At 39.0% G+C, this 27,506-nt stretch overlaps 1 protein-coding gene across 2 annotated transcripts; it reads right to left on the bottom strand.

The window, feature by feature from the left end:
* Positions 1-1,969: 1,969 nt before the first annotated feature.
* Positions 1,970-27,030, bottom strand: LOC100887910 (apoptotic protease-activating factor 1). Of its 2 annotated transcripts, XM_030999059.1 has the most exons (22): positions 26,765-27,030; positions 24,061-24,387; positions 23,336-23,374; positions 22,710-22,916; positions 21,963-22,149; positions 20,562-20,674; positions 19,817-20,187; positions 18,625-18,798; positions 17,937-18,106; positions 17,345-17,468; positions 16,671-16,946; positions 16,286-16,411; positions 15,324-15,575; positions 14,434-14,610; positions 14,077-14,205; positions 13,408-13,548; positions 12,862-13,017; positions 9,126-9,266; positions 8,642-8,767; positions 7,352-7,471; positions 4,599-4,718; positions 1,970-3,793 (listed from the first exon to the last, which is right to left on the bottom strand). In XM_030999059.1, exons 2-22 carry the CDS (start codon positions 24,365-24,367, stop codon positions 3,617-3,619), a joined length of 3,633 nt encoding a protein of 1,210 aa, XP_030854919.1. In that variant the 5' UTR covers positions 24,368-24,387; positions 26,765-27,030; the 3' UTR covers positions 1,970-3,616. The 2 variants fall into 2 exon arrangements, with proteins under 2 accessions (XP_030854919.1, XP_030854920.1); XM_030999060.1 differs by lacking the exon at positions 9,126-9,266.
* Positions 27,031-27,506: the final 476 nt, after the last annotated feature.

The raw sequence follows: 27,506 nt of genomic DNA, 5'->3' as shown, positions 1-27,506 counted from the left end.
GCGACATCATGGGTAAAAATGATTGCTTCCCAGGGAATGTAGGCCTTGCAATGGACTTCGTTGGGGACTCGACCACTGGACAGTCGTGAACTCTGGAGCGACATCATGGGTAAAAATGATTGCTTCCCAGGGAATGTAGGCCTTGCAATGGACTTCGTTGGGGATTCGACCACTGGAAAGTCGTGAACTCTGGAGCGAGGCAAGCGAGAGCTAGTCCTTTTTCAAAGGGAATGGTGGGACACTTGTTAAATTCAAATTTCTGAAAAAAAACTCTTCTCCTCTTTTGTTGTTTTCAACAGCAACTTACAATATAATACAAATAGAAATATAAATGGAGAGGCACAAATTCGGGGAAAAGGGTTATCATATTTGTTGTGCTTTTTTCTCTACATAATTCCCTGAATAAGCAAATACAAGACATAAAAACAAATGTTGTTGCATTTTAGCTACCTTTTGGAATATAACAATGACTGCTGGATACTCGATAGGTTTTTTTAAATTTTGTTTTTAAATATCAATTTTGTTGGGGGCAATGGCCCCATAAACCCCTCCCCCATCATTCAAGGTGATTGTTTTTGTTTTGCTATCTTTTTCTAATTTTTTTCCTGAAACAAGGGTTGTTTTCAAAAAAAAGAAAAAGAAGAAGAGGCAGTAAAAATAAAAGAAAAAAACACGGAAAATTCATTACAACGGAATTTAAAATCATTTTTTTAATAACAAGAAATGTATGAAACATCTTTTCAAATTACAGGGTGTTGGTATGTATTGTAAATGTTTCGTAATCTGTTACATCTTAGTAAGAATATATTTTTTTAGAAAGTGTACTATGCAGAATGAAAATGAAAACCACTGTTGATGACAAGTTTTCAATTTGAAAATGAACATGTAAACCGCGATTTAAATACAAAAAGTGACATTGGCGGCTTCAATCTGGAAAACTGCAATTAGCAATACACAAATAGAGATTTATATTATGTGATACGAAGCAGTAAATCAAAAACAAAAAGATCTTAATATAACAACAAACAGAAAATCAATAACAGTACAAAATAAGGTCTATCAAGACTTAAGACCTGGTCGAGTAATTCTTAAAGGGGAAGTCCACCCTGAAATTAAGTTAGTTTTAATAGGAGTAGAAAAATGAGAGAAACAAGTCAGTGAAAGTTTGAGCAAATTCCGATTAAAAATAAGTTAGTTGGGATTTTTGAAGTTGTGATCAATCAAACACAAATTGGCAACTCTATGACGTATCATGCGAGCTCAACTTCCATTTGCTCAGTATACTAAAAAAATCTAAAATTTTCATTTTCCCTCAAGAAAAATTTCAACCATACATGCACCCTAAATATAATAATTGCAAATATGTTTCTATACTCCCCCTGCAAGGAACAAATATATATTCCGTCATCAATAACGAAGAAAACATGATTTTATGGAATATTATGCACAAAGCAAATGAAGGAGAGCTCGTATAATAAGTCACAGAGTTGCCAATTTGTATTTGATTGATCACAACTTCAATAATTCATAACTTTCTTATTTTCATTCAGAATTTGCTCAAACTTTCACTCACCTGATTTTTTCTTATTATTCTGCCTCTATCGAAACAAACTTATTTTGGGGGTGGACTTTCCCTTTAATTATTTCCTACAAAAATGTTTGTATTTGCGGATAATTATGGAACGTATACGCGTATACAATCATTTTTGTTCGCAAAGATATCAAGCCTTTAAGAACAGCAGGAAAGCGTTCAAACCTTAAGAAGTTAGAAATGTTTGAATTTTTAAATATCGTAATATCGTAAAAATAGAAAACAGGCTGCAAATCAACGTCTAAAAAAAGGACGTGTCTTTCTCGTTTTAAAGCTGAAAGCTGAAAGAGAGAAAAAGCATTGCTAGAATTAAACCTTTAATGTGAAAAGATACAACGAGTATTGTATTGTAAGAAGGCATATGATACAAGTTTTAAAAAAAGCCAACACGCTGATAAAAATTCGGAGATGGAAAATGTTCAATCATAGGTAGTCCATCACGATACAGAGCGGGTGGGGCTCCATACATAGGCATACCCCTTCTGTATTCATAGGAATGCAGAAATTATTAAATATAATAATACAAAAACAGATTGACAAATTTCCAGCCATTATTCGATAGACAGCTGGTCACGCCAGCACTACATTCCAGATGACTACCATTCAATCTTGATATCAATATAATTTAGTAGGATAGTATATTGTTGTACATGACAGGACAGTACAAAACACACACACAAACACACACGTGTTACAATCTTTCGTACATGTACTTACTAGTCATAAAGAGCTCAATAGTCAAGAGGAATACACTGTAAAACAAAAGAGGATTATAGCTAGTTGTTGCTTATATCTGTTCCCAAAACTCCGACCTTATTCTCCGCCCCAGACCTTGGGACATTTTTACAAACCCGTTAAGCACACGCACACACATACCACACACACATCGGGAAGCCCGGTCAAATGTTGTCACAAGAAAAATCAATAGCTCTACGTTACGAAAATATAAAACTGAAAAAATTGTTTATAGGGCAGGGGTTGTAAAACTCCCTTGAACCCCCCCCCCCGAAAAAAATTCTGACCTTATTAACTTAAAAGTGTTTGATCTAATTAACATTTTCTTGATGTATAATTTGACCTTAAAAGGTCATTTCATTAATAGGTTATAATACTGTAGAAATTGTATTGCATTTAGAAAGCAACTGAACATATTGACAGGATTATTAACATTTCGAAACTTCGATTCACTTCAATTCTAAATGGTATTCAGTAAACAATCACGCATAGCAACATTTATGTTCAAACAGATCGTCCAAAAGATTCGAATAAATAAATGAGAGAAACTTTATAAACAGTGAATAATTGTGGATGCCCGTAGATTCAGAAATTAAAAAACCCAATCAGTTAGATGAGTCACTGTTAAAAATATATTCATGTTGAACATGAATATTTTCCAAAAAACATAGTCAGATAAAGTGAAGATTATGGACCGAATACTAACATTATGAAATAATTGAAGCCATGCGACTGATTTGGCTATTGATATGAAGTGTATGGATACAGGCAGCACAAACTGAGGAATAAATTTACAGATACATGTAATATGATCAATTGCATTGTGTATACAGGTACGATAATGACATTACGTGTTCACTCTATTCGTTCGGGCGTATATCCTGTCGGGCTCCTATAGGGTTCGTAGCATATGGAGCATTGAAAAGATTTACATCCGTCCAACAACACAGATTGAGAAACTGGATAATGATAATCATATTCTGTAGATATATAGCGCTTAACACATCCCGGTCATCGGATTCAGGCTTGTTCATATTCTCCACTCCCTGGGAAACACTAGAGCAAGGCACGATGTTAGTTGTTACGGGCGCTCACAATGCTGAGCAGACTACAAAGACTTGCGCATCCTCCCAGATAACATTATATATAGATACAATGCCTTGTTTTTTTATTTAAAAAAAAATTTATGTTAGATACAATGCCTTGTTTGAAGACATATGTCTAACATCTTATTACTTCTCCTCCATGTTTTTCCCTGTAGCTTTATTGTGGTCCCGATCGAAGTTCTTTTCAATGCTTTGTGTTAATTCTCTCAAAAACGAATATGTGTCCCAGTTCGTCTACTGTGACAAATGAAGAGAACTGAGGATTGCAGATGATTCGTTTTGTGCGGCTGTTGAGTCGAAATCTCTGCAACAACACTAGATTTCCTTCCTCTGCCTTCCACCACTCAATGTAACCATTGTCCTGCAATGGACATAAAAAACAACATTAAGCAACCAACAATACATTCTAATTTTTAAAGTAGTTTTAGTGATATACACAAATTTCAACTCACAAGTCTTACAAAGAAGGTGGCAAAAGAATTTATTCCACGTTCCTTCTTCACGGCTTAAACAGTGAAAGCGAGGCTTAATATGCTTAAATATGAAGAGAAAAAAATTGCTTGTACATTTGTGTGTGTCTAGACCTATACAAAATACTCTACGGAAATGTTATTTCATTTATTTGGCAGCCGCTACACAGCAAACTATGATAAGCTTCCACAACTAAAAAATGTACATCCTATCAAATCAGAATGGTGTTGGTGAATCCGTGATAATTGATGGGTAACTGTTTACATGGTATAACAGTAATACGATATACATTATATCATTATAAAGCATATCTGTACAATACCGATATGGACCCCCTTCTCCCCCTTTCAGGGTCCCAGTCTCTCCGTTTCTATTTCCAGCAGGGGGCTAGCCTGCTATACTAGGTGGCTCCAACGGTAATAATCTACGTGCCCATAGTCCTCTGAAATCAACCCAACATGTTGTCGAAGGGATGCAAGACTACTACCTTAAACACGATCGCTAAGACTTTCGCAAAATAAACTCAAGGCAAAGTCAATGGCATCATGTATCACTTTTTGGAACGTGCAAACAGTGCAATGCCCTGTAACATAATCCAAACATAATTCTATGGGATATACAATAAGGTATTGACTATTTCCCTTGAATTGATTTCTAGAAAGTATTTTTCAATCGTGTTTTGTGAGCTCTCTTACAAATGTTCTGATATGTCCCGTAGTGACCATCATTGAACCGTCTCTAGAAATTTGGATGTCTGTGACTTGAGTGTAACTTTTCTTCTTGCTCTTCTCTATTCCATCTCTTGCCGTTCTTACCTAGAGGAAATTAAAATTATTCAAAGATAATTTTACCGTCCTTCATCTCATTTTCTCCATATTATACCATACATTGCTTGCAAAATAATCTGATTAGAACTTATTGATACAAAAATGCTGGTGAGGAATATTGGTACCTATTACTGATAGTGAGGTATCACCAGCGCGGATCCAGGGGGGCCGAGCGGGCCTTGCCCCCCCCCCCCCCTGCAAAAAAAAAGAAGAAAAAAAAGGAAAAGAAGAGAAAGGGAAAGAAGAGAGAAAGGGAAAGAAAGAAGAGGAAGAAGAAAAGAAAAAAGGGGGAAGAAGGAGATCGGGGGGGGGGGGGGCGAAAGGGCCTTGCCTCCCAGGCTGTTGACCCCCCCCCCCCCAATCAAAAAAATAAGAGAGAAGGAAGGAAAGGGAAAGAAAAAAGGAAAAGAGGAGATACTGGCGTACTAATAGGGGGGGGGGGCTTGGGCAAAATCAAATTCAAACGTGGTTTATTTCTAATTCCACAACGGTGGATTACAAATAATGCTGAAATGACATAATTTCCGAGATATTTCCTCACTTTTTAGTAAATTATACGTTTGTATGTGTTTGTTGGAAAATGACAAATTGCTAAATTTACAGCCAGGCAAGAAATATGATTCTTGAGATTCCTACATGTCAGGGCCCGAGGTACGGCGGGGATCGGGAGCCCCGAGCTCCCCCCCCCCCCAATTTTTTGAAAAAAGTATATTAAAGAGAAATATAATAGAATAAAAAATAAATAAAAATAAAATAAAAATAATGAGGCATCAAAATATGCTCATCTGACCGTGATTAATGTCTAAAACTCCTAAGCTTCCGGGGGCTCTGCCCCCTGGATTCCACCTAGAGCTCTCCGGCGGGCCCTTGGATGCTCATCTGACGGTAATTTAATGCCTAAAACCCCTGATTTTTGGGGGCTCCGCCCCCTGGTCCCCACGCCAAATAGTGACCTGCCAGTGTCACAAAATAATAAGGTATACAAAAAAAATGCTCATCTGACCTTAATTAAACGCCTAAAACCCCTGACAAGGTATCAAAATGTGTTTATCTGACCGCAGGCGCGTAGCAAGGAGGGGGGGGGGGGGTGGTTCCCCCAAATCGGAAGAGGACGTAGGAAGAAAAAGGAGCAGACAAAGAACATCTTTGAAATTCGAATCGTCTTCTTTCTCTAATGATTTAATGAGAATTAAAAGCTTCCGCGCTTCGCGTGAGAGGAGGGAACCTGAATCCAGACGAGGATTAAGAGTCGAGAACTGTACAGCCAATCGTCTTCTTTCTCTCATAATCTTATGAAACTTAAAAGCTTCTGCGCTTTGCGCGGGAGGGGGAGGGGGTAGACTGAATTTAGACATAATTAAGAGACGAGAACGGTACAACGAATCGTCTTCTTTCTCTAATGATTTAATGAATCGTAAAAGCTTCCACGCTTCGCGCGGCAGGGGGAAAACTGAATTCAGACGAGGAATTAGAGTCGAGAACTGTACAACGAATCGTCTTGTTTCTCTAATGATTTAATGAAACGTAAAAGCTTCCGCGCTTCGCGCGGGAGGAGGGGGGGGGGGGGAAATTTAAATTCAGACTAGGATTATTTTCGAAAACGGTACAACGAATCGTCTTCTTTCTCTAATGATTTAAGGAAATTTAAAAGCTTCCGCGCTTTGCGCGGGAGAGGGGGGGGGGGAAACCTCAATTCAGACGAGGATTAAGAGTCGAGAACTCGACAACGAATCGTCTTCTTTCTCTAATAATTTAATAAATCGTAACATTTTCCGCGCTTCGCGCGGGAGGGGGAATAATTAATTCAGACGAGAATTATTTTCGATAACGGTACAACGAATTGTCTTCTTTCTCTAATAATTTAATGAAACGTCGAATCTTCCGCGAAAGGAGGGAGGGGGAAAATCGCCCCTCCCTGTACCGACCCCCCGCATAATGTCACTGTTGGTCACCATTACGTACCAATATTTGGCTCGCATAATTTCAAATTTGGGCCCCCCCCCCCTAAGAAATCCTGGATCCGCGTCTGAGGTATCATGTAACTTACTGATAGTGAGGTATATTGGTACCTAAATAATAATAAACAAATATACCATGCACTGAGAGGCTCTAGTTAAAATTATTTCTGTCTCCGAGGAATCAATTGTTTCACTAGTGGCTTGAAATAGTGCATGATATATATATATATATATATATATATATACATATTTTTTTTTTAAACCAACCTTCATAAAAATGGAGGCATTTGAAATCCTGTACGCTCGCTGAATATATGTGCACTAGTGCCTTGGAAGAAAATATCTATGACGTCATCCATGGAATAGTGCACTATAACATGGATAACGTCATGGTATAGCACTTTTTTTAACGGTAGCATCATAGCAATATAATGTTTGGTAACATGATGCTTTGTTGACCAATCATTGAACACTATTTCTTTAATAAAAAATATAGTGAGGTATATTGGTACCAAACTGATAGTGAGGTATATTGTTACCCAACTGATAGTGAGGTAAATTGGTGCCTAACTGATAGTGAGGTATAGTGGCACCAATCGTATATTCAGGTATATTGGTACCAAACTGAGTGAAAAGGGGTTTAAAATAGGTTTACAAATTTACCTTTATCATAGTCCCTGTCGATGTAACTATCTTGCTGGAGTCCGTAATAAAGTGAGCCATTGCAATGGGCATTTCTTCCGTAATACTGCTCAACTCCTGTTGGGTGCTCACATCATATACCTGAATATGAAATGCAATAGAAACGACCGTAACAAATCTGTTTAATTTTCTGAAATTTAACTGATTTCCAAGTACATGTATAAACAAAAATAGAAATGACAATACAGAGCAAATGACATTAAGAGTTACAAGACAGTGAAAATTCCACCAGCGGACGCCTGAGGATTACCTAAAAGAATTTCTATGCTGCCATGAGGTTCTCCACATCCACTGGTGTTACATATAAATAGATTTAAGAAGTAACAGCAAAATAACATAACATAATTCAAGTTCATCCATCAAGCATAATAGCTAATAGAATGATTGTATGTATGTTTACATTGCAATGCATAGATTCTCAGAAAAAACTATTTCTCTGCCTGTAAAACTCGCTTAATTTCCTTTTCAACGCATAGGACACATCAGGTTCGGAAGAAAATGTAAAAACCAAAGAGATAGTGATGCTCCCAAACGAATTTCTATGATCAATGAATGATCATATTCATGGTGTGCCTTACTTTTTTTGGAAAAGTAATGGGTAGAGTCCTTAAATATTTGGATCAAGCAGAGGTGTTGTAGTCGAGTGGTTTAATAATTGACTGAGAATGCAAGGGTCGTGGTTCGAGCCCTGGCACCTCACTTATGTCCTTGAGCAAGGCATTTTATCTACACCGCTCCTCTCCACCCAGGTGCTAAAATGGGTAGCCGGTAGGATGCAAAGGGCAATAAGATATTTTGGATTTGCATGTGAGTGCCCGTAAAAAGGAGAATGTGCACTGTAATGTGTGGAATAGTAATTGTATCCAGTGACAGGGGTCATAATAATACGGTAAGTGATTTGGTCGGTAAAGCGCTTTTATAAGAAATAGTTGTTTCATTGACATCCTCCGTCAACACCTTGCTTTCGTTTGCGTTCTACTTCACCTTCTCCTTGATCTTCTTCCTCCAAATCCCATTCATTTTGTACGCAAAGCTTGTGAACCCTATCTAGGTTTTTTCTTCCACCCAAATTCCTTTGAAACTTCGTAAGGCTTTTCTTTCAGCCTCCACTATAGAGGCTACAGACTTGCAACACATAGAAAGTCCAACAGATGCTCTTTCATCTGCGATGTGGAGCGTACGTGCTTCTATGCACACAAATCGTTCTAATACAATTGCAGGTCTAACCATTGTTCTTATTGTTATTATTACCTTTAGGTGTTTCCAGCCAGCTAGTAGTACTAGTTTTCCATCGGCTGAGAACTCGGTCCGACTCACACGACTTGGTGGGCCCTGCATATGGATTGGTTCCCCTTCGCCTAGACTACCATCGCACATCTATAAAAACATCATAACAGTGTATTGGGTAGGAATCAGTTGCCTTTATGTAATCTGCCTATTGTCCAAGACTTGATAATGAAACAGTAATCTACCCCATATTTTATCGTACTTTTACATTACATTAAGACCTTCTTGAATTGATCATCAAATTATGTAGCAATCTTTGCAATTTAATCCTCCAGCTTCTTGCCCATAGTCCACATTTTATCCCATTATCATCTCCGTAAATTTTCTCCCTTTTTCCTCGTTATATTACTCCCCTTTCAAATTTATTTGCTCATCTTCTTCATCTCATTCTGCTTTCATGTCATCATCACATTTTATATCGTGTGTGGTCTATATAAATGAAGCAAACCTTAAACAGAAGAGCAGTTCCATCTGAACAGCCAACTACTAGGTTTGCTTGATCACATGACAAGTCGGCAGAAAGTCCCTGGTGGGACGTTATGACAGGACTGCTGGATACCACTGATGGCTGCTTATCCGTCGACCAAACCTGATTTTAAAATACAGACAAAGCAACATGATAATAAGCATGCAGTTTAAAGCGGTAACAATCAAGGCAAAAGTGCTCCACTATCAATAATGATATTTCAGTGAGAAGTGCTCCACTACTCTGAGAAACAATTTCCGAGGAGAGAAAAAGGTGAACGTAACTATTGTTGACAGATGGACGGATAATGAGTGAAAATGGTTGGCGAATGAGTTTGTGTCAAGTGGATAAGAGAGGGTGACACTCGGGTTACGAATGAGAGAAGAGTAGTTGGTGAGTGAGTGAAGAGTGAGTGAAGAGTGAGAGAAGAGTGGGTGACGAGTGAAAGAAGAGTGGAAAGAGTGAGATTAGAGTACGTGATGAATGGCTGACGAATGACAAAAGAGAGGGTGAGGAACGGGTGAAAATAAGATAAAAGTGGGTGATGACGGCTGACCAATTAGAAAAGATTGGATGACGAATGAATGACGAATGAGAGAAAAGCGGGTATCGAGTGGGTGACGAATGATAGAAGAGAAGGTAACGAATGAGAGGAGGGTTGGTGAAGACTGTTGACCAATGAGAGAAGAATAGATGACAAATATTGAGCGACGAACGAGAGAAGAGTGGGTGGCAAATGCGGTAATGATATAGATAAGCGTGGGTGTCGGGTGGGTGAAAAATGGGTGACGAAAATATCAAAACGTTTGGGTCATTGAACAGTGCTTGTTTTATTTGCAAAAAATGTTCTATGGAGAATGATGTGAAAAAACAAATCTTTTTTTACATCCATCTCCATTATGCTAAAAGTACCACATATTTTGCTTAGATTGACTAATATAATACGACAAAGAGTGAATTTCACTCTATTTTCACTCCCCCGGGAGTCACGTCAGTGATCACTTGTTTAGGAATGAATATGAAGTGCTCTCTAAGAAGAAAAGATTTAAAGGAGTAACGTCAGTGATCATTCGATTTACTTTTTAAGAGAGTAGTAACGCAAACAAATTCAAATTTTATTACGATTTACAATTGTGTCTTAGTTTTTAAAGTCGTCAATGTACTGTTATTTTCAGCTTGTTTTCTGTGTAAAATCAACGGGTCGGGCGACAGAGCTTTATTACCATGTCACAATTTGGCATACCGCCCTCTTCTAGTTTTTAGTTTGAGAAAGTCATTTATCTATGTAATTTTATCTTTCCAACCATATAAGACTCGTTTTTATTGGTCAATGTTAACCCCCCCCCCGCGTCTCCAAGATGTAAGACCATCACATCTTTGCCGAGCGAAAGTGTTTGGTGAGATGATTCAGTTTGAGAACTGTGTCGCCTATAGTCTCTGTCACAGTCCACGCACTTAATACAATGCACAGTGGTTGAACGATACCGGCTGCACAGAGATACTGGATATGTAATATCTTGTGAGCACAGAGCATGACTGATGCATTTTCTTCAATTCCATTTAGGGTCCATTTAGCTCCAAACGTTGTGATATGTGAGAAAAGAGTGGGTGTCGAGTGGGAGGAGGAAGGGTGACGACGGTTGACCAGTGAGAGAAGAGTGGGAGGAGGGTGGGTGACGACGGTTGACCAGTGAGAGAAGAGTGGGTGTCGAGTGGGAGGAGGGTGGGTGACGACGGTTGACCAGTGAGAGAAGAATGGGTGTCGAGTGGGAGGAGGGTGGGTGACGACGGTTGACCAGTGAGAGAAGAGTGGGTGTCGAGTGGGAGGAGGGTGGGTGACGACGGTTGACCAGTGAGAGAAGAGTGGGTGTCGAGTGGGAAGAGGGTGGGTGACGACGGTTGACCAGTGAGAGAAGAGTGGGTGTCGAGTGAGGGGTGGGTGACGACGGTTGACCAGTGAGAGAAGAGTGGGTGTCGAGTGGGAGGAGGGTGGGTGACGACGGTTGACCAGTGAGAGAAGAGTGGGTGTCGAGTGAGGGGTGGGTGACGACGGTTGACCAGTGAGAGAAGAGTGGTTGTCGAGTGGGAGGAGGGTGGGTGTCGACGGTTGACCAGTGAGAGAAGAGTGGGAGGAGGGTAGGTGACGACGGTTGACCAGTGAGAGAAGAGTATTGTCGAGTGGGAGGAGGGTGGGTGACGACGGTTGACCAGTGAGAGAAGAGTGGGTGTCGAGTGTGAGGAGGGTGGGTGACGACGGTTCACCAGTTAGAGAAGAGTGGGTGTCGAGTGTGAGGAGGGTGGGTGACGACGGTTCACCAGTGAGATAAGAATAGATGACGATTGGGTGACGAATAAGAAAGGAGTGAGTGACGAGTGGGTGACGAATGTAAGAAGAGTGGGTGACAAATGAATAAAGTATAGGTGATAGATGGGTGACGAATGAAAATGAAGAAAACGATTGGATGATGGTGATGATGAAAGGACATTGAATGTTTGATAGGGTCACGACAGTCGGGTAACAAATGGATGACGAAAAAAACATCAAAATGGTGACGAATAAGAAGGACGAAGGGGTGGCAGATTTGTGACGAATGGATAACAAATGGGTGACGACTGATAAATGCATAATAAGTGACAAACGAATAACACGCACATATTTTCGAAAAAAAATCAACTGAAGGGCATAATATCAATTCTTTTTTTGTATATCCCTTAAGCTATGGTCACAACCCAAAAAGTAGCCTGCTCGGCGGCGAGTTTTTAGCAATTTTTCCCGGGCATCGCTGAAGTTTTAGCGCGGAGTTAAAATTTGGCGGCGTCTGCTCACTTTTCACTCGCCGCCCAAAATACGCTCGGTGCCCGGGCGGTCGCCAACCGGGCTCCGACCTAATCGAGCATTCGCCATTGAAATCGAAGCTGCTGGGTAAAAGGCTGCCGTGCGGTCGCCGCCCGGTCGCCACTGGGAGATCAGTCGCTCACTGGGCGGCGATTTCAACATCGTTTAGCAGCCTTTGACCTAGCGGCTTCGATTTTTGACGTAAATCGCTCGACGGCGAACACTAGATTAGGTCGGTGCCCGGCCGTCGACCGCCTGGGCACCGAGCGAATTTTGTTGCCCCGCCGATCACCGGTCGGCCGCAGGGCAATTTCTTTAAAATCAGCAGGTGGCCGGTGGGAGACCGCTCGGAAATCGGTGGGTCATCAGTTGGTCACTGCCGGACGCCACCCGGAGAAGCTCCCCGATTTCGCCTAGTTTTGACCTAAAATCGACCGGCGACCGACGGGAAATCGACAGGGCACCGCCCAGGCATCGCTGGTGCTCTACATCCTTCTCGTCTTCTCCAAATATCGTTGGGCGATGGCTAAATTCCAGCGGTGACCGAGTAGGCTACAAATCGGTCGGTCGCCGACCATAGATTGTGCTCGGATTGCACAATATGTCATTCACATAATCATGTTCGCACATTTCAATAGGTGACGCACAATGTTAATGAAATTGAGTTAGGTTCATTTTTCGAAAGTAGTTACTATCGTGTCGAGTTGTGAATAGATACAAAAGGGTCAAACCTATTGATGAACGTATCTTATGAAACTGGTCTATATATCCTCTATAACGTCATTCTTCTTCGAAACGATTGTCGTAAGAGAACAACCAATCGACATTGTAGGCCATTGGTGTTTTCTTTCGAGATTACATGGTGATTAATCCAGTCCTTACCTCTATGCTTATCCCTGAACCGGTAGAGACGGTAAGAAGTTCTCGCTTATTGCCAATGATTCGTGCTAGTAAAATCTTGTTTTCTGAAGGCTCAAAGACGTGACAGTCATTCGTTGATTTGCTGCGATTTTTGCCCGGTTTTGGAAGTTTTACAACCTGAATACGGTTAAAGGTGTTGAAAAGGTTTGTTATCATTGATACCATAATTTACAGAAGCATATGGATGTACAGGGAATAAAATGAAGTGATATCGAAACTGTCCGAGCCGTCATTAAATAAACTTCACTGTCATCAGTTTATCACCATGCAAAGATTATTGGCCATAACCCCACATGCTTCGAATAAATATAGGGCTACATTATATATTTTTCCTTCCACTAAAAAAGTATAATATGCCATGCTGTTATCACGAAGTCACTGTTCATGAAAAAATATTAAATAACAACCCACAATAACCTTAATAACCCTAATAAACCTTCAGCCTTTTCTTTAGTATTTTGGTTGTATTATATATTATTTAACTCGTTAATAATCTCCATTACTTACTTGTATGCCTTCGTCTGTATACACACCGGCTTGCCCTGGGACCTTGCTAATATCAACAGCATTGATATTAACTCCCTCGCCTACCTTCAGTACTTTGGTACAGGAACTGAAGCAGTTTCTCTCGTCCGAGTAAGTCGCCATCTTTAATATAAAAAATAAAATCAAGTACGTGTTTTTTGCTGGTTATCTTTACAAAAAGGGGAGGGGGTGAAGGGGATAACTCAGGAATAAAAAAAACTAAAACTCTTGTAGACGGAGTATTTCATGCGTCAGATATGACTTGGAGTATATAATATCCGTAGAAAGTGCTATGACAATGTATGTATCACCACAATACTTATTCCGCTCATGTTAAAAATGGTAGTAACCACTGCTTCAAAACCCTTGATAATATTTTAAAACTGGTTCGAAATGTGGACTAATCTGAATATTAATGATCGATTTTAATGACACAAGTATCCGCTCGAAGCATGACGAAACGAGAAATATGAAATGATTACATGACAGTCATGTTGATACTCTGTAGTTGATGCACACGTAAATTGATGCGAGAGAATGTATTCGTTAAAAAAAAAAAAAGCAAGGAAGGGTAGGAAATGTGACCATAGGGAATTCAGTTCAGGGCTTCATAAATGAAGATTATAAATGATACACCCATGGTTAATTTACCATTATCTGTTTGGAGTCAGGACACTCGGTAGCAACAAGACAATTGAGTTCTCCGCTGTGGCTGAATGATGCATCCCAAACGGCGTGGTTCAAAGTGACAGGGGGATCTTGTTTTAATATCTTCCACACCTTTAAGCGAGAAAAGTGTTAGTCTCTGAAATGTTTGATAAACTAGAGTATTGCCAAATGATGTTGACATTGCAACCACTGCTGTAAGAAATTATCAAATGTACTTTCAAGAAAAAGGTCAGGCATACACCCCGTTACGAATATTTAATTACAATGTTATCAAATTCATCGATATACCTATGTGTACTCAATACAATATTATGTGATGGTTGAGAAAAATAGAGTTACCACTGTAAGTCCACAGTCATGTGTCGTAGTGAGGAAGAGCGATTCTTTACTGCCTTTCTCTCCGTTGAATGATGAAATGGAAGTATGATTGACTAGGCGAAAGATGCCCCCAGTTTTGAGGATACAAAATAGCGACAGATTCCGCGAAATCAGAAACGTCATCCCCAGTCTCAAAACCTGTAAGATGAATGGGAACAAGTGAATATAAAACAGTTCGTCATGAAGTGGTAATGTAGGGAAAAAAATACAATTGGTTGTATATTTCGTACGGCAGTAATGGTGAAAACAACGCAGACTATTAATTAGCTAGTTTGTTGTGGTAAGGCTCAAACTTCTTATCGTCAGATTATTGTGATTTCTTTTACAAGTATTAGAAACCCATGACAATAATCATTCTATTTTCTTTCAAAGTCTTCTTCATTAGGTGGAATATTACTCTTAGTACTAGGGTTCGAATCGGTGGGTAAAAATCTCTTATCATTATTACACTAATATCAGACAGATGAGAGAGAACAAAATACATTTGGGCCAAATTGTGAAATCCCTCGTGAGTCTAACACGTGCTTAACATTTTAAATAAAATAGATTGGCTGTTTGTGCACGGATTTATACGAACCTATAGATTTGGTATGCTGAGCACACATGTCAGCTTTGGGATTCCCTTGAACATAATTGACCCTACTTGCACTGGGAATGCACCAGAAATCATGGAAGGAACATCAATTTACTACTAGGGACATGTACATTTTGATTCACGTTGCGCAGCCAGCTTGAACATTTTCCACACGTCCAATTCCAGAACTGACGATTATGCTTATTTTTGATAATCCTACCCTAACATTACAACAGTTTATTGTAATCTTGAAATATTTAAATTCCACATTGTTTACTGTGATCTTTCCTCCTCGACCGGTAACAGCGATGAGGTGTCCCTCTGATCCGGTACAGCAGCTCAGTTTCTCGTAGAACTCATTCTCGGTATTACCCGACCATAGGCAGATTCGACGTCCACTGCTGTTAGAAACCTGAACTTCAAATCCGGTCGTTGTCACGATTAAACCGTTGCTAAGATACACCGCATCTAAAACATCGTCTGAGTGGTTTATCTCGCATTTTCGTTCGCCCGATGATGCAGAAAATACCTTTATAATTATGAATATGAAAGAAGGCAAATTGTAATACCAAGTTAAAGATAAGCTTGAGTTCTGGTAATGATAGAAAAATAAATTTTCACAGAATCCATCAAAAATTGCACTGAATGTTAAATATTACACATAAATGACATGTGCCAAACGATTTTGTTAGAAAATGTATTATAGGGACTGAGTAATGAGCAAAGAAAGGTTAGGAAATAAAGGTAGACTCGACACCATGTGCTCAACACAGGTTACTATAGGCAAAATTAATGAGAGTTATTTTTTTTTTTTTTGAAAATGATTTCCAGCAAGTTTTTGTGAGGTTGTTTTCATTTTACTGGTTCAAGCAATCAACCTACTGCAGGATAAACAATCCAGAATGAATTATAGTCATGCTCTCTCGACAAACGATGCCCATACCAGAGCTCAAGATTAGCTTTAACCTCGAACCCTATTAATAATATTCAAATGCATGAGATAAATGGGATTCCTCTTTTGTAATGAACTGATGTCACAACAAGTAGAATGGATTATTTGACGTTTAGCCTATCAATGAAGTGAAATGGCGGAAGTTTCAATAAAAGTTTTTGTTTCTTTTCAAGCTTAGCCATTTTTACAATTGTTTTAATGCATGTTTTTATTAATCTTGTATTAGTCTTTTCTGCCTGTTCAATACCGATTTGAATTTAAATTGTAAAAGTAGAAGAAGAAAATACCATCGCTGTGTCATCCCTCTTCGCACAAGTTAAAACGGTACCCTCAGCGTGACAAGGACTGCATGTTATGATAGATAACGCATGTGCTTTGACTGAATGTCTTAATGAAAAACATCCATCCCATATCTGTAAAGAGAAACAAAGTATAAACATAGGAAAAATAGGAAAAAAAAGTATGATTGTTTTTCAATAGACAAGCAGGATTTCAGATGTAAAAAGCTATATTAATGCTTTCAGTCATTACAACGTTATGTAGAATATTATTGCCATACTTTGAAATTCTGTATTCTATCATTTATGGGTTTTATCTCGATCCACGGACCTGTAGCAAATGATAGAAATAGCAAGAATTAAATTATAATGTATGTAACTGGATAATCAATACCTTAAGGCAACCTGAATCATCCCCAGAAACAAGCATCAGCTCCTTGCGGACGGAAACGAAAGCACAGCAGGTAATTCGGGCATTGTCCTGACATAATCGCTTCACAAGACGCTGTGATTGGCTACATTCCTTCGTAATATTCCAAACATTGACACAGCGGTCGGCAGTGCACGAGGTAGCGAGGAGTGCGCCGTCAGGACTAACAGACAGATCGCTGATGCTGTCCGTGTGAGCAGAGATTTGCATCCGAACTGCACCCGAGTATTTGTCAGTGATCTTCGCAGAGGGAAATTAGAGAAACACAGTATAATAACGATAAAAAGATCTTAAGAATAAACATATTAATAGTCATGCATGATTAATGCCTTCTACCACACATACACACACACACAGACGCTCACACACGCACACACGCACACACACATACACACACACACGCACACACACATACACACATATCCCTAAGTCGGTCTAGCCCCTTCCTTTTTACCCTTCATGCATTTTTTGTTTTCTTTAAATATGAACTTACTGGCGTTGGCATTCTACATTTATTTGATTTTCAGTATGTTAACGTAATCTACATTTGAATTAATGCCAGTAATTTGTGTATATTACGTTGGAGCTTCTTCTTATATCGTCAATCAGTCTTTTTCTTATTTTGAGAGTTCTTTTACCTGAAACAATCCTTCGAATCCAACCGATACAACTTCTTTGCCGTCTGGTAGGAGTTGAGATCGTCTTGCAGATTTACCAGTAGTTCCATGTCTCACACAAGTCATCATGGGTTGGATATTGGTGCTGCCAAAAACAGGAAGGAAGATAAATATCCTGATCAGTGATGACCTCGGAATAGTATGTTTGTTTTTCATGGGCCGGTGGAAAAATGTCAGAACTAAAATTGTCATTTTTAACTTCAGTTTTTACCTGGCACCGAAAGGTAGATTGTTGTGACATATTCATGGGTTCCGATTTATTTTATCCTATTGTGTTCACGCATTTATAATGATAATAGTAATAGTCTAATAACGATGATGATGATAATAAATTTACCCATGGAAGCCTCATTAGCATCAAAAATATTCTTCCTGAGAGCCCTGTAATTATTATTACCCAAGCATTTGCCAGGTACCCATTTACACCTGGGTGTGGAATATTGTCTTGGAAAAGGATGTACGTGCCGTGATGGAATTCGAACCGTCGACGATTGGATTTAGAGTCAAGGGAATGGACCACTATATGACGACACATCCTCGTACTAGTTCTTACCTTTCTTTGATGTAAAACCCATCTCTAGTTTCTTGGGCTACTCTTAGAGCTCTCCTGTAGACTAAGGACGAAGGTGGGAAATGTAAGGCTGCCTGAATAATATCTCTTCTACAGGACTTGAATTTGCACAGCGTCAGCAGACATCTGAACTCATTGCAGATGGTCAGTGGCTACAGAGCAAACAAACATATCAAACTGTAGTGACATTGTATTAACCTTGCAATGCTCTGGGACTTCTAAACTATACACGTAGACTGTATATGTTTTGACTAATTCACGGTTGATGCATATATTATGGGTTTTAAACATAACTGATGTCCTATTTTTCTCTCGCTCGATGTAAATGAATACACAAAATGAAATCCATACGACCAAGAGTTATCTATGATTCGTAAACTCATTAAGGTATCTTGTATAAATCTTTATTGGTCTTCGTTTTCAAACTTGCTGTTGCAAATACTAGAAAACGGTTGGACATTTCTTGTTTGCATTGTTTTTTCCCAAGTAATTTTCTCACCAATTGTCCGTCTTCAGTTATAGTACAGGCCACCGTCTGGTGTATTGTCCGACTGTTATTATCATAGCAAACAATATCCATAGAACTTTCTAGTGACATTCAACCTTTTTCTTATTAAGTACATGTATATAATATGACAATCCAATATACCAGGACTAGACCTAGGCCTACCTTGTCTCTTCCAGCTCCCCTGGCAACCAGATGATCATGAAGGAGGTCATGAATCCAATAGACTCGACATTCATCGTAAGTAGACCATTCTGTAGAGACCAAAGACCTACGTGTGATACCCCTCATTCGATCTTCTACCTCTTCCTTGGAACACTCCACCAGCATCGCTAGTACCTGGTTCAAAATTATTTTTTGTAATGATTATCTGAAATTCCTTCAACGAATTAGAAGCAGCCGTAGTACTAGTAGTAGTAGTAGTAGTAGTAGTAGCAGTAGTACTCTTAAAATGTTGCCCATTAAATTGGAATAAGTTTTCTTACCTCTTTTCATGAAATGATTTTAACAAGTTCTAAAGATATAAGCTGTATCTATCAAGAATAAATTATATTCTCACAATCAATTTATGAAAAGAGGTAACAGAGTTCATTCCAACTCTACGGGCAACAGGGAAGTAGTATAATATAGTATATTTTATTGCAGGTCTTTCAACCACGGTGCTGCGGGAAAAAAATCTATTAAAAATCTATATTTTTCTACCACTATGAAATAAAGTTCAATGTCGCGAAAACAAAATTCTACAAACCGCCTTGTATAATCCTGAAGAAATGACAATTTAAAAACAATTGAGTGTCATTTTTCCTCACTCGCAACATTTAAAAACATAATTTCGGCCAGTGAGGTGCCTAGATACCCACATAATTAGTCAACGAGGTCCCAAAATATCTCGTTGAAAGCGAGGCGCCCAAATATCGTCACATTTGGGTGCAAAGGTGCCCGAATATATGTTTCATTTTCATATCGAATTTATATATTTACAATGCTCGTTCGGGTCACTAGCTCAGAACGTTTTAAACAGGATGATTCTGGACAACGAGATGACTGTCCAAATATTCTTATATTCGTGCGTCGAGGTGATTGAATATATCCCTTTTGTATTCATATATTGGGCAGCGAGGTGCCCGCATACATAAGTTCATATCTTTTCTAGTGTGTTTTCTTTACAAAATAATTTCTTTATCATAGTAAAAATTACATTGTATTATTGCGAGAGAGCGAAGAAACAAATATATCTGTAAGTGTGAACATGGCACCTGATGTGTAACAGAGTGAAGGAAAATAAATCTTCTGTAGTTCATTAGATGTTCTATACTTTTTAAATCAAAGCATCATGACAAGCACTACAAGTACTCACCTGACTCGAAAGTTTGATGCCTTCTTCGAAGACGGCGAACCAAGAATAAACCTCGATCTGGGAAGTCGTCAGTTGCTCTACACTCATTTCGATTGCATCATAAACACTACGGTACTCGTAGCTAGAATCTGATGAGAGATCCTGGAGTTTTTTAGCCTCCATCTGTGCCACATAGAACTGCCAGCGATCAGGGAAGTCACGAAGGAGGGCGCCTACGATGGAGATGACGAGAGGTGACCCGCAGCTGAAGCCGTGAATGAGCTCGGCTTCGGGAGGGAGATTATCGAGCGGGATGCAAGTCCATTCAGATAATGCCTTGATAGACTGGTCTTTAGACAAACCGTGAGACAAATTCAGTTCCTCTTTATCTCCTGTGGAATTAACAAGCAGCTCACATGTAATTACCACGTTTCCATAATTATATATTTCACCTTCTTTCTATTGTCAAATATCCCACTTATACAGGTACATAATATATCAGTGATCGGAATCAAGTTCTATATTATTATAAATGATAATAGCCCGATTTGAAGAAATGTACAATAATGATTTAAATCAAGTGGTATCGTACGAGGTTTTGCCAGTTATCGCACACGGATGCCAGTGTTCACACGACTATACTAAGATGGATGAGCAGTGAACCTTGCTTCATTCAAAACCAACTAATATATAGAGAGATTAACTATATCTATTGCTAGGCATCTTCTCTTTTATATTTTGTAAAGTAAAACTGTTGATGTCTTGCCTGAAACACGACTCATCACCCCGCTGTCTCTCGTAGTCATAAGAACAGTGCAACGTACATCAAAGGCTGCCACCACATTTGGAATCCAAATATCATCCAGAACCAGAAGAGACCTACAAAAGAACATATACAACCGCTAACTGGACCACCAATGTATTAGTTTGTCACGATTCTGCATGAATTTTCCATTGAATCACTTTAAACTTTATCGAAGAATACTCAGCGTGAAAGTGTATGAAACAGATACATACCGTGTGAGTAAAAAAAAAGTTTACACATAGAAAATTGCTAATTATTTTAAAAATCATCTATAAACAGTAAATTATTATACATCTTATGAAAAAGTGTTTTATCCCAAATCATTTGGTACCATTTTTGTGTGGTATGTGTTCACGCTTGGATGAACAGGTGGCATTGATTGCGAGAGTGCAAAAATCGACTTGCGCCAAAGTGATGCCTTAAGTATGTATTATGTTGGGATCAGCGGAGTGAGAGAATGAATTGAATGTATCAAATGAAATGCATTCCATATGTTTTTTACAAAGGGCAAAGTCACACACACCCACACACACGCGCACAAATGTTCGTTGAAATTCGATATTCGATATTTGATATGTGTGGCATGATTAATTTTGTTAGGAGTGTTATTTGGATCTGCAAAGACCGAATTAATACCCAAATCCCAATTGTTTTATTGAAACATCACATAGGCAACTTTGGCGCAATACGATTTTTACACTCTCGCAAACAATGACTCCTGTTCATCCAAGCGTGAACACATACCACACAAAAATGGTACCAAATGATTAATGATAAAACACTCTTTCATAAGACATATAACAGTTTAATGTTCATCGATGATTTTTTAAATAATCAGCAATTTTCTAGGTGTAAACTTTTTTTTGACTCACACTGTATAGGGCAGTTTATTGGCAATGTTACCCTGGTCATGGGTACCTAAAAGACCACTTCGTCAGAAAAGCCTAAGCCTAACACCTTAATCCACCCATCTGTATCTCCATGCTTTGTCTCATCTTGTAAGTCATTGGGTATTGTAATAATGATATACAAGAGGGTTTTGTAGGACACTCATGTCTGTTAGACTTGATACTCCTGACGCTCCATAATTATTACCCCGGGTTTAGCATGGCTGCCATCATGGCGTTCTTGCATTTCAAGGAAGTTATTCCTACCAGATACCAATTTATCTCACCTGGGTGGAGAGAGGCAAATGTAGACTAATGTCTTACTAAAGGACATTAGTGCCGCGGAGGGGCTCTAACCGCGAACCATGTGATCTACAGCCCGGTGACGTATCCACTAAACCACGACATAATTTTTAGCTTTCAATGAGAATGTTCTTTCATCTGGTATTATTATCTTACACACTTATCTACTTACCTGGGATATCGTTGACTTATGAGTTTAGTTAAGAGATTCTTCCATTGTTCCAGTGTCTTAGGAGGAGAAGGTGCTGATGATAGGTTACTGTCGAAGATTCGGCATAGTGTCTCTAGACGATCTGGGATACTGTTTTCTTCTTTCACGTTTCCCATCGACATCCAGAAGATACCATCTGAGAAAAGTTCTGATCATGTTCGAAACATAACATTATTTTTTTGTACTTTAATACAGAGCATTACATGAACATTTAAATTCGCTTTACATATTAACATAAACAATCTGGTGGCACGTGGCCGTCAATAAATAGTGGTAAACACTGGAAAATGTTGAACAGAAAAGTGATACTAGATTATGTTACTCCAGAGAAATTACTACATTTAGTCTGAAATGTACTCAGGTTGGTTATGTAGATGAACACATTTAACAAAGTTGGGAGAATTGAAGTCTTAATTAAATCAAATTTCTTCTTAAATTGAAAGAAGGTATGAGATTTGCTCCTGCCTTTATTATTATGGTTAGGGTGGCAATTGTTGGTGATAATAGGTTTAGGTTTAGGGAAAGGGTTAGGTATCGTGTTTGATCCGGAGGTATAGTACGAATTCAGTTACTGTAATGACGCGAGGCAATTGTCGCCGGAGCAATTGTCATATAACCGATACTTTTAGAAATGTACCTGTAAGAGGGGCAACAATACACACAGAGTATATGATCATTGTTTTCTTCTACTTTCGAAAATTGACCAACCTTCTACAAGTTTCTCATCTCTTACTGCTTGGTTAGCCAGGATAGTTTTCCCCATTCCTCCCATACCGCACACCGCCACCCATCGCCCAGGTTTATCGGAGGAGGCTACTCGACGCAGTTTACCCCTCAGCTCGGCTAATTCCACCGGTCTCTCGGTTAAACAGTCGGGTAAGGCGGGCACATTGCCTTCGTTCAGTCTATCTTCAACTAAGAAAATCAAAATCTCATTCAACAAGTTGAAAACATGGATTCACTAACTTTTACATTTTTTATCCCGCATTATTTAACTAGGCCTATTATACTCTAAAAGCCGACATCTATGCTGAAATGCCACTGATTTTTAAACAAAATAGGATAATAATAAAGATATTCTTTAGTTTGGTTGCATAAAAATGAATAATTTCAGTTCGCAGTATCTCCTATCAGAGAAAGTTTTCACCTGCATCCCTCTTTCGGTTTGATCAGGTATATATAATATACGATCTATAATATACGATACCCCATTTGACAGTTAAATAAATACCCAGCGTTTTTATTGTAATTGTTGGTTTATATCAAGACAGGATAAGAAAAGAACGTCTATAATTATAATGTACGTTTTTAAGAATCACTGAAAGCTATATTACCTGATATTGTCCGTAAAGGAGGGTTGCAAAGTCCAAGTTCTGTAGTAATTAGAATATGGCATTGATTAAGAAAAGCACGGTGAAATGTGTGTTGTAAAGCTAATGTTAAGGCTCGTTCAGATATGAGGCGGCTATACTGCAGTGTTTTCTTTGAATGATGACGTAACGTGTAATGCGCTTTACATTTCCTCATCCTATACTATTAATACAGAGACCAGTAAATACGCGCAAGTTTTATGTTGAGCACAGTTTCCATTCATTACAAGCATTTAAATATTTATAAAAAAAAATGCGGCGGCTGTCTTTGGGCGGTTTAAAGCCTTAACATTGAGTCTAATGGTTTCAACCTGGACATAGGTATGTATATGGTCACAGGTATATATTCTTCTGACCCATGACTTCAAGCAGGCGCGTACGTAGGAGGGGGGGGGGTTGAACCCCCCTTTTTTTAATTATATATAAAAAAATATAAAAAAATATGCCAATGGCTGACCTAAAAAAAGGTCGTACGCCACTGACTTCAAGACAATAACATGCTACTGATATTATCTTGGCTCTGAAGTTTAAGTTATTTTACTTTGACTTTACATTAGATAATATCAAAACCACCACTCACAAAATCAATCCCAACTTTTTTCAATGATCATTAAAACAATCCTTTACAAAGAAATTAGGTAAGATATGTGCAAATTATTATCAACATCAATTTCCTCTGTGTCGTATACCTGATTGTAGCCAATCAGCAGCTTCGGAGTTCTTGCTCTCTCGCACAGACTGGATGAGAAGTTGTGGTTTAGCGTCCTGCCCTTCTCGCCTTTTCCATTCTGTCAGCATGACATACATGCATTCAGAGATGACTCCTAGATGCGATCGTTCTATCTGGGACAGTCTGGTCTCGTTGAACCCAAGACGAACACCAAGGGGACGATAATCGTTTGGATGGAGGTGCTCGGCTAACTCCATCAGCAGGATGTCACTTAAAGATGCACCGTCGGCATGGTAACCACGGGTAGGTGGTGACGAGGATGCCATGGCGGGAGTTGATGATATCGCTAGATCACGTAACAAAATTGTTGTCATGAAATATCATGATACAGGTACGAGTTTCAGGTAAGCATTTAATATCAGGAAATGATAACGGTCGGCCCATCACTTTGTATTAGTCTATGTACGAATCTGCAACCCCTTGTCGAGCAATATACGGTATAAATAGAGGTGAATGATTACTGTTTCATAGATAAATAATCTCAGAACCAATTGTAATAATAATGCAAATTTCACTAATTAATTTTTTCCTGTAGCGCAGAAGTACTTCTTATTCTTTTCTCCAGTGTAAGTGCTGCTTCAAGGTGATGAATATAAACACACTGGTTGTGTCTGTATATGAGGAGACTTTCAGATTTCAGTTTTGTTTTTTGTCATTTCCAAGTCGAAAAAAAGCTGGCAGTTGATTATATTGCCAACGTGCATCTGCCATTATGGAAGGCAGAAGGTTTAAAATGGCCGATAATTTGCACTTTATTTAATGTGCTCAATTTGCTGCTGAGCATGCAGAGAGGAAGCAACACTCATTGAGTAGGCCTATAGAGAGACTGATTTGAACAATCTTCCCAGTAAGTTCATGTTTCACTTTCACAAGGTCCTTGGGGGTGGAGTGCAGGAAGTACAGTGTATTTATTACAGAATAGTAATTGAATCCAATGGCCGCGACAGTAATACAAGCGCCTTGATCAATTATTCAGGGACGATGGAGCGTCTTCTGAATCGGGGGCACCAAAAAAAAAGCGCTTTCCGGAAAAAAAAGGGGGGGGGGGGTCGGGGGCACGTTCAAAGGAAAACACAACAGCGAAACATTTTCAGACATTGGTATACACCCCATATTGTGATAAATACAATATCAGAGATATTTTAGATATATATTTGTTTCTCTCTTTCCCATGTTCAAGATACTGCTTAATTATCATAATTTACCGTTGGGTGTGATACTTTGAATATGCAAATTGTAAGATTCGTGAAGTCCCATTGTGACCAATTAGATCTTTTAAAGAGGAAAAATCAATCCTGATGGGGCTTAAACACAGTCTCATCATGACAGAATGGACATACCTTTGATAAGTTACATAATTACATCGACTATAAATGTGAGCGAGATCGGGGGGGGGGGGGTTGGAGAAAAAAATTGCTCTCAGTAGCTTTATGTAAGGGAACATGTTGCGGAGAAAGGAAAAGGGGGCACTTATTAGAAAGCAATTAGGAGCTCTTGTGAGAATGATAAAGGGGGATTTATCAAAAAGGAAAATGGGCACTCGCCGAAGGTAAGGGGGCGCCTATCAGGATTTAATAGGGGCATTTATCAGAGAAGGGGTACTTATGATATGAAAAAGCCGTTTTTATCAGAGGTAAAGGGGGCACCTATCAGAGGTGGTGAGGGGCACTTCTCGTACCTTAAAAGGGGCATTAATGATTATGGTAAAGAGAAACCTATTACAAAGGAAAAGGGGTTCCTATCAGATTATAATTGAGGCACATAATTTAAAATCAAAAGAAGGACTTATCAGAAGGATAAAGTGCACTGATTAGAAAGGAAAGGGAGCAGGTATTACAATAAAAGGGGCACTCATCAGAGGTAAAATGGGGCGCTTGTCAAAGTAAAAGTGGCAATTATCAGATTTATTAAGGGACATTTATCTGAAGTAATAGGAGGCCCTTTTCCTACGTAAAAGGGACCTTTCGTGGTACTTGAAAAAGTAGAAGTACTGAAACTCCCGCCCCTCCCCGGCCCACGGGAGGGCTGCCTCTGCACTTTATTATTTGCAACGGGAAACCCGCTGTACAGAGAACGGATTTTTTTTTGACACATGGAAGTATACCGACATACCCTGCAACACACAACGCACCGGGATAACCTCGGAAGTACAAACGGATATTACATGTTAAATTTAGGTAGTGACTAATGCTTACTTTCGATACCTAGCTGTTCTAGCACATCCGTCCCTACATATATTAGGTAAACAATAACAATATTGAAATCAAAGCGTCCTTTGGTAAATATTTGTTATCTTTTTCGGGGAGGCAAGGCCCTGTATAATTATACTGTAATTAAACACAAATGTGACTGTGACATGTATATCCACATATACTCGTCCTATTGACTTACATTGGATTAAGAATGAATTTAAAAAAAATTGAACCCGGACCTGAATTCACCAAACACTGACAGGCAATAACAAGCTAGTCAACGCAAATTACTCGTAGGCATGTAAGATTACAATAAGATATGCAGCAGAGAAGGGTAAAAATGATAGAAAACCATGCATGTGGTAGACTGCAGGCCATCTCTCACATAAACACATACATGTTGATGTAATATAACTGTGAGAGCTGAACAGACTGAAATCATGTAATGAAGGAATACAGAAAAGTACTCACATTATACAAATCTAGCCCGTTGAGAAAGTCAAGATTTGCACTCTATACCGTTCATCTCAGAAAGAAATCAATGCGTATTTGCTGGTATGTAATTCGTGAAACCCAGAAGTGGTAATTAATTAGCTATCCTGGTACAATACGTTGCGGTATCATACTGTATGTAGTCCATTTTCTGCCCGTTTTATATTTTGTTATTCTTCAATCATATTTGTCCTCCGAGTCCCTAACACGCATCCAGGTCGCGCTACCCTCGAGAATGAGGTTTAGAATGTCTTCGTTTTAGCGTTGAGGGTGTGTGATATTTTGGCGCGCGACACGGAAACAGTGGATCAGTGGGTCAGTAGGTCAGTGGATTGTACAATGAGACCTCTGACTCATACAGATGTGTGTATAGACCTAGAGAAAGGAAGTTACACTGGAGAAGTTTGAGCTTCATTCCATTACAGCTTCCTGGTAGCGTCATTTTTTTCTGCGGCACAGATTGGGCCTTTTTTTTAAAAAAGAGGTCTTGATTTAACCCTAACCCTAACCCTAACCCTAACCCTAACCCTAAACTTTCTCATAGGCTCAACATGCACCTAACCCCAATCTGTGCCGCCGAAAAAAATAACGCTTCCTGGGAGGAGTTGAGTTTGAGTTTGAGTTTGAGTTTGAGTTTGAGTTTGAGTTTGAGTTTATTAACAACAAAAATAATAACAAGTAAAACATAATGTATCAAGCATGATTACATAAAATATAACAG

This window comes from Strongylocentrotus purpuratus, unplaced genomic scaffold, assembly GCF_000002235.5.
Source record: "Strongylocentrotus purpuratus isolate Spur 01 unplaced genomic scaffold, Spur_5.0 spur5_scaffold_5, whole genome shotgun sequence".
Taxonomy (NCBI): Eukaryota; Metazoa; Echinodermata; class Echinoidea; order Camarodonta; family Strongylocentrotidae; genus Strongylocentrotus; species Strongylocentrotus purpuratus.
The sequence above is the reverse complement of the archived record's forward strand: the minus strand, read 5'-3'. Positions and strand labels throughout refer to the sequence as shown.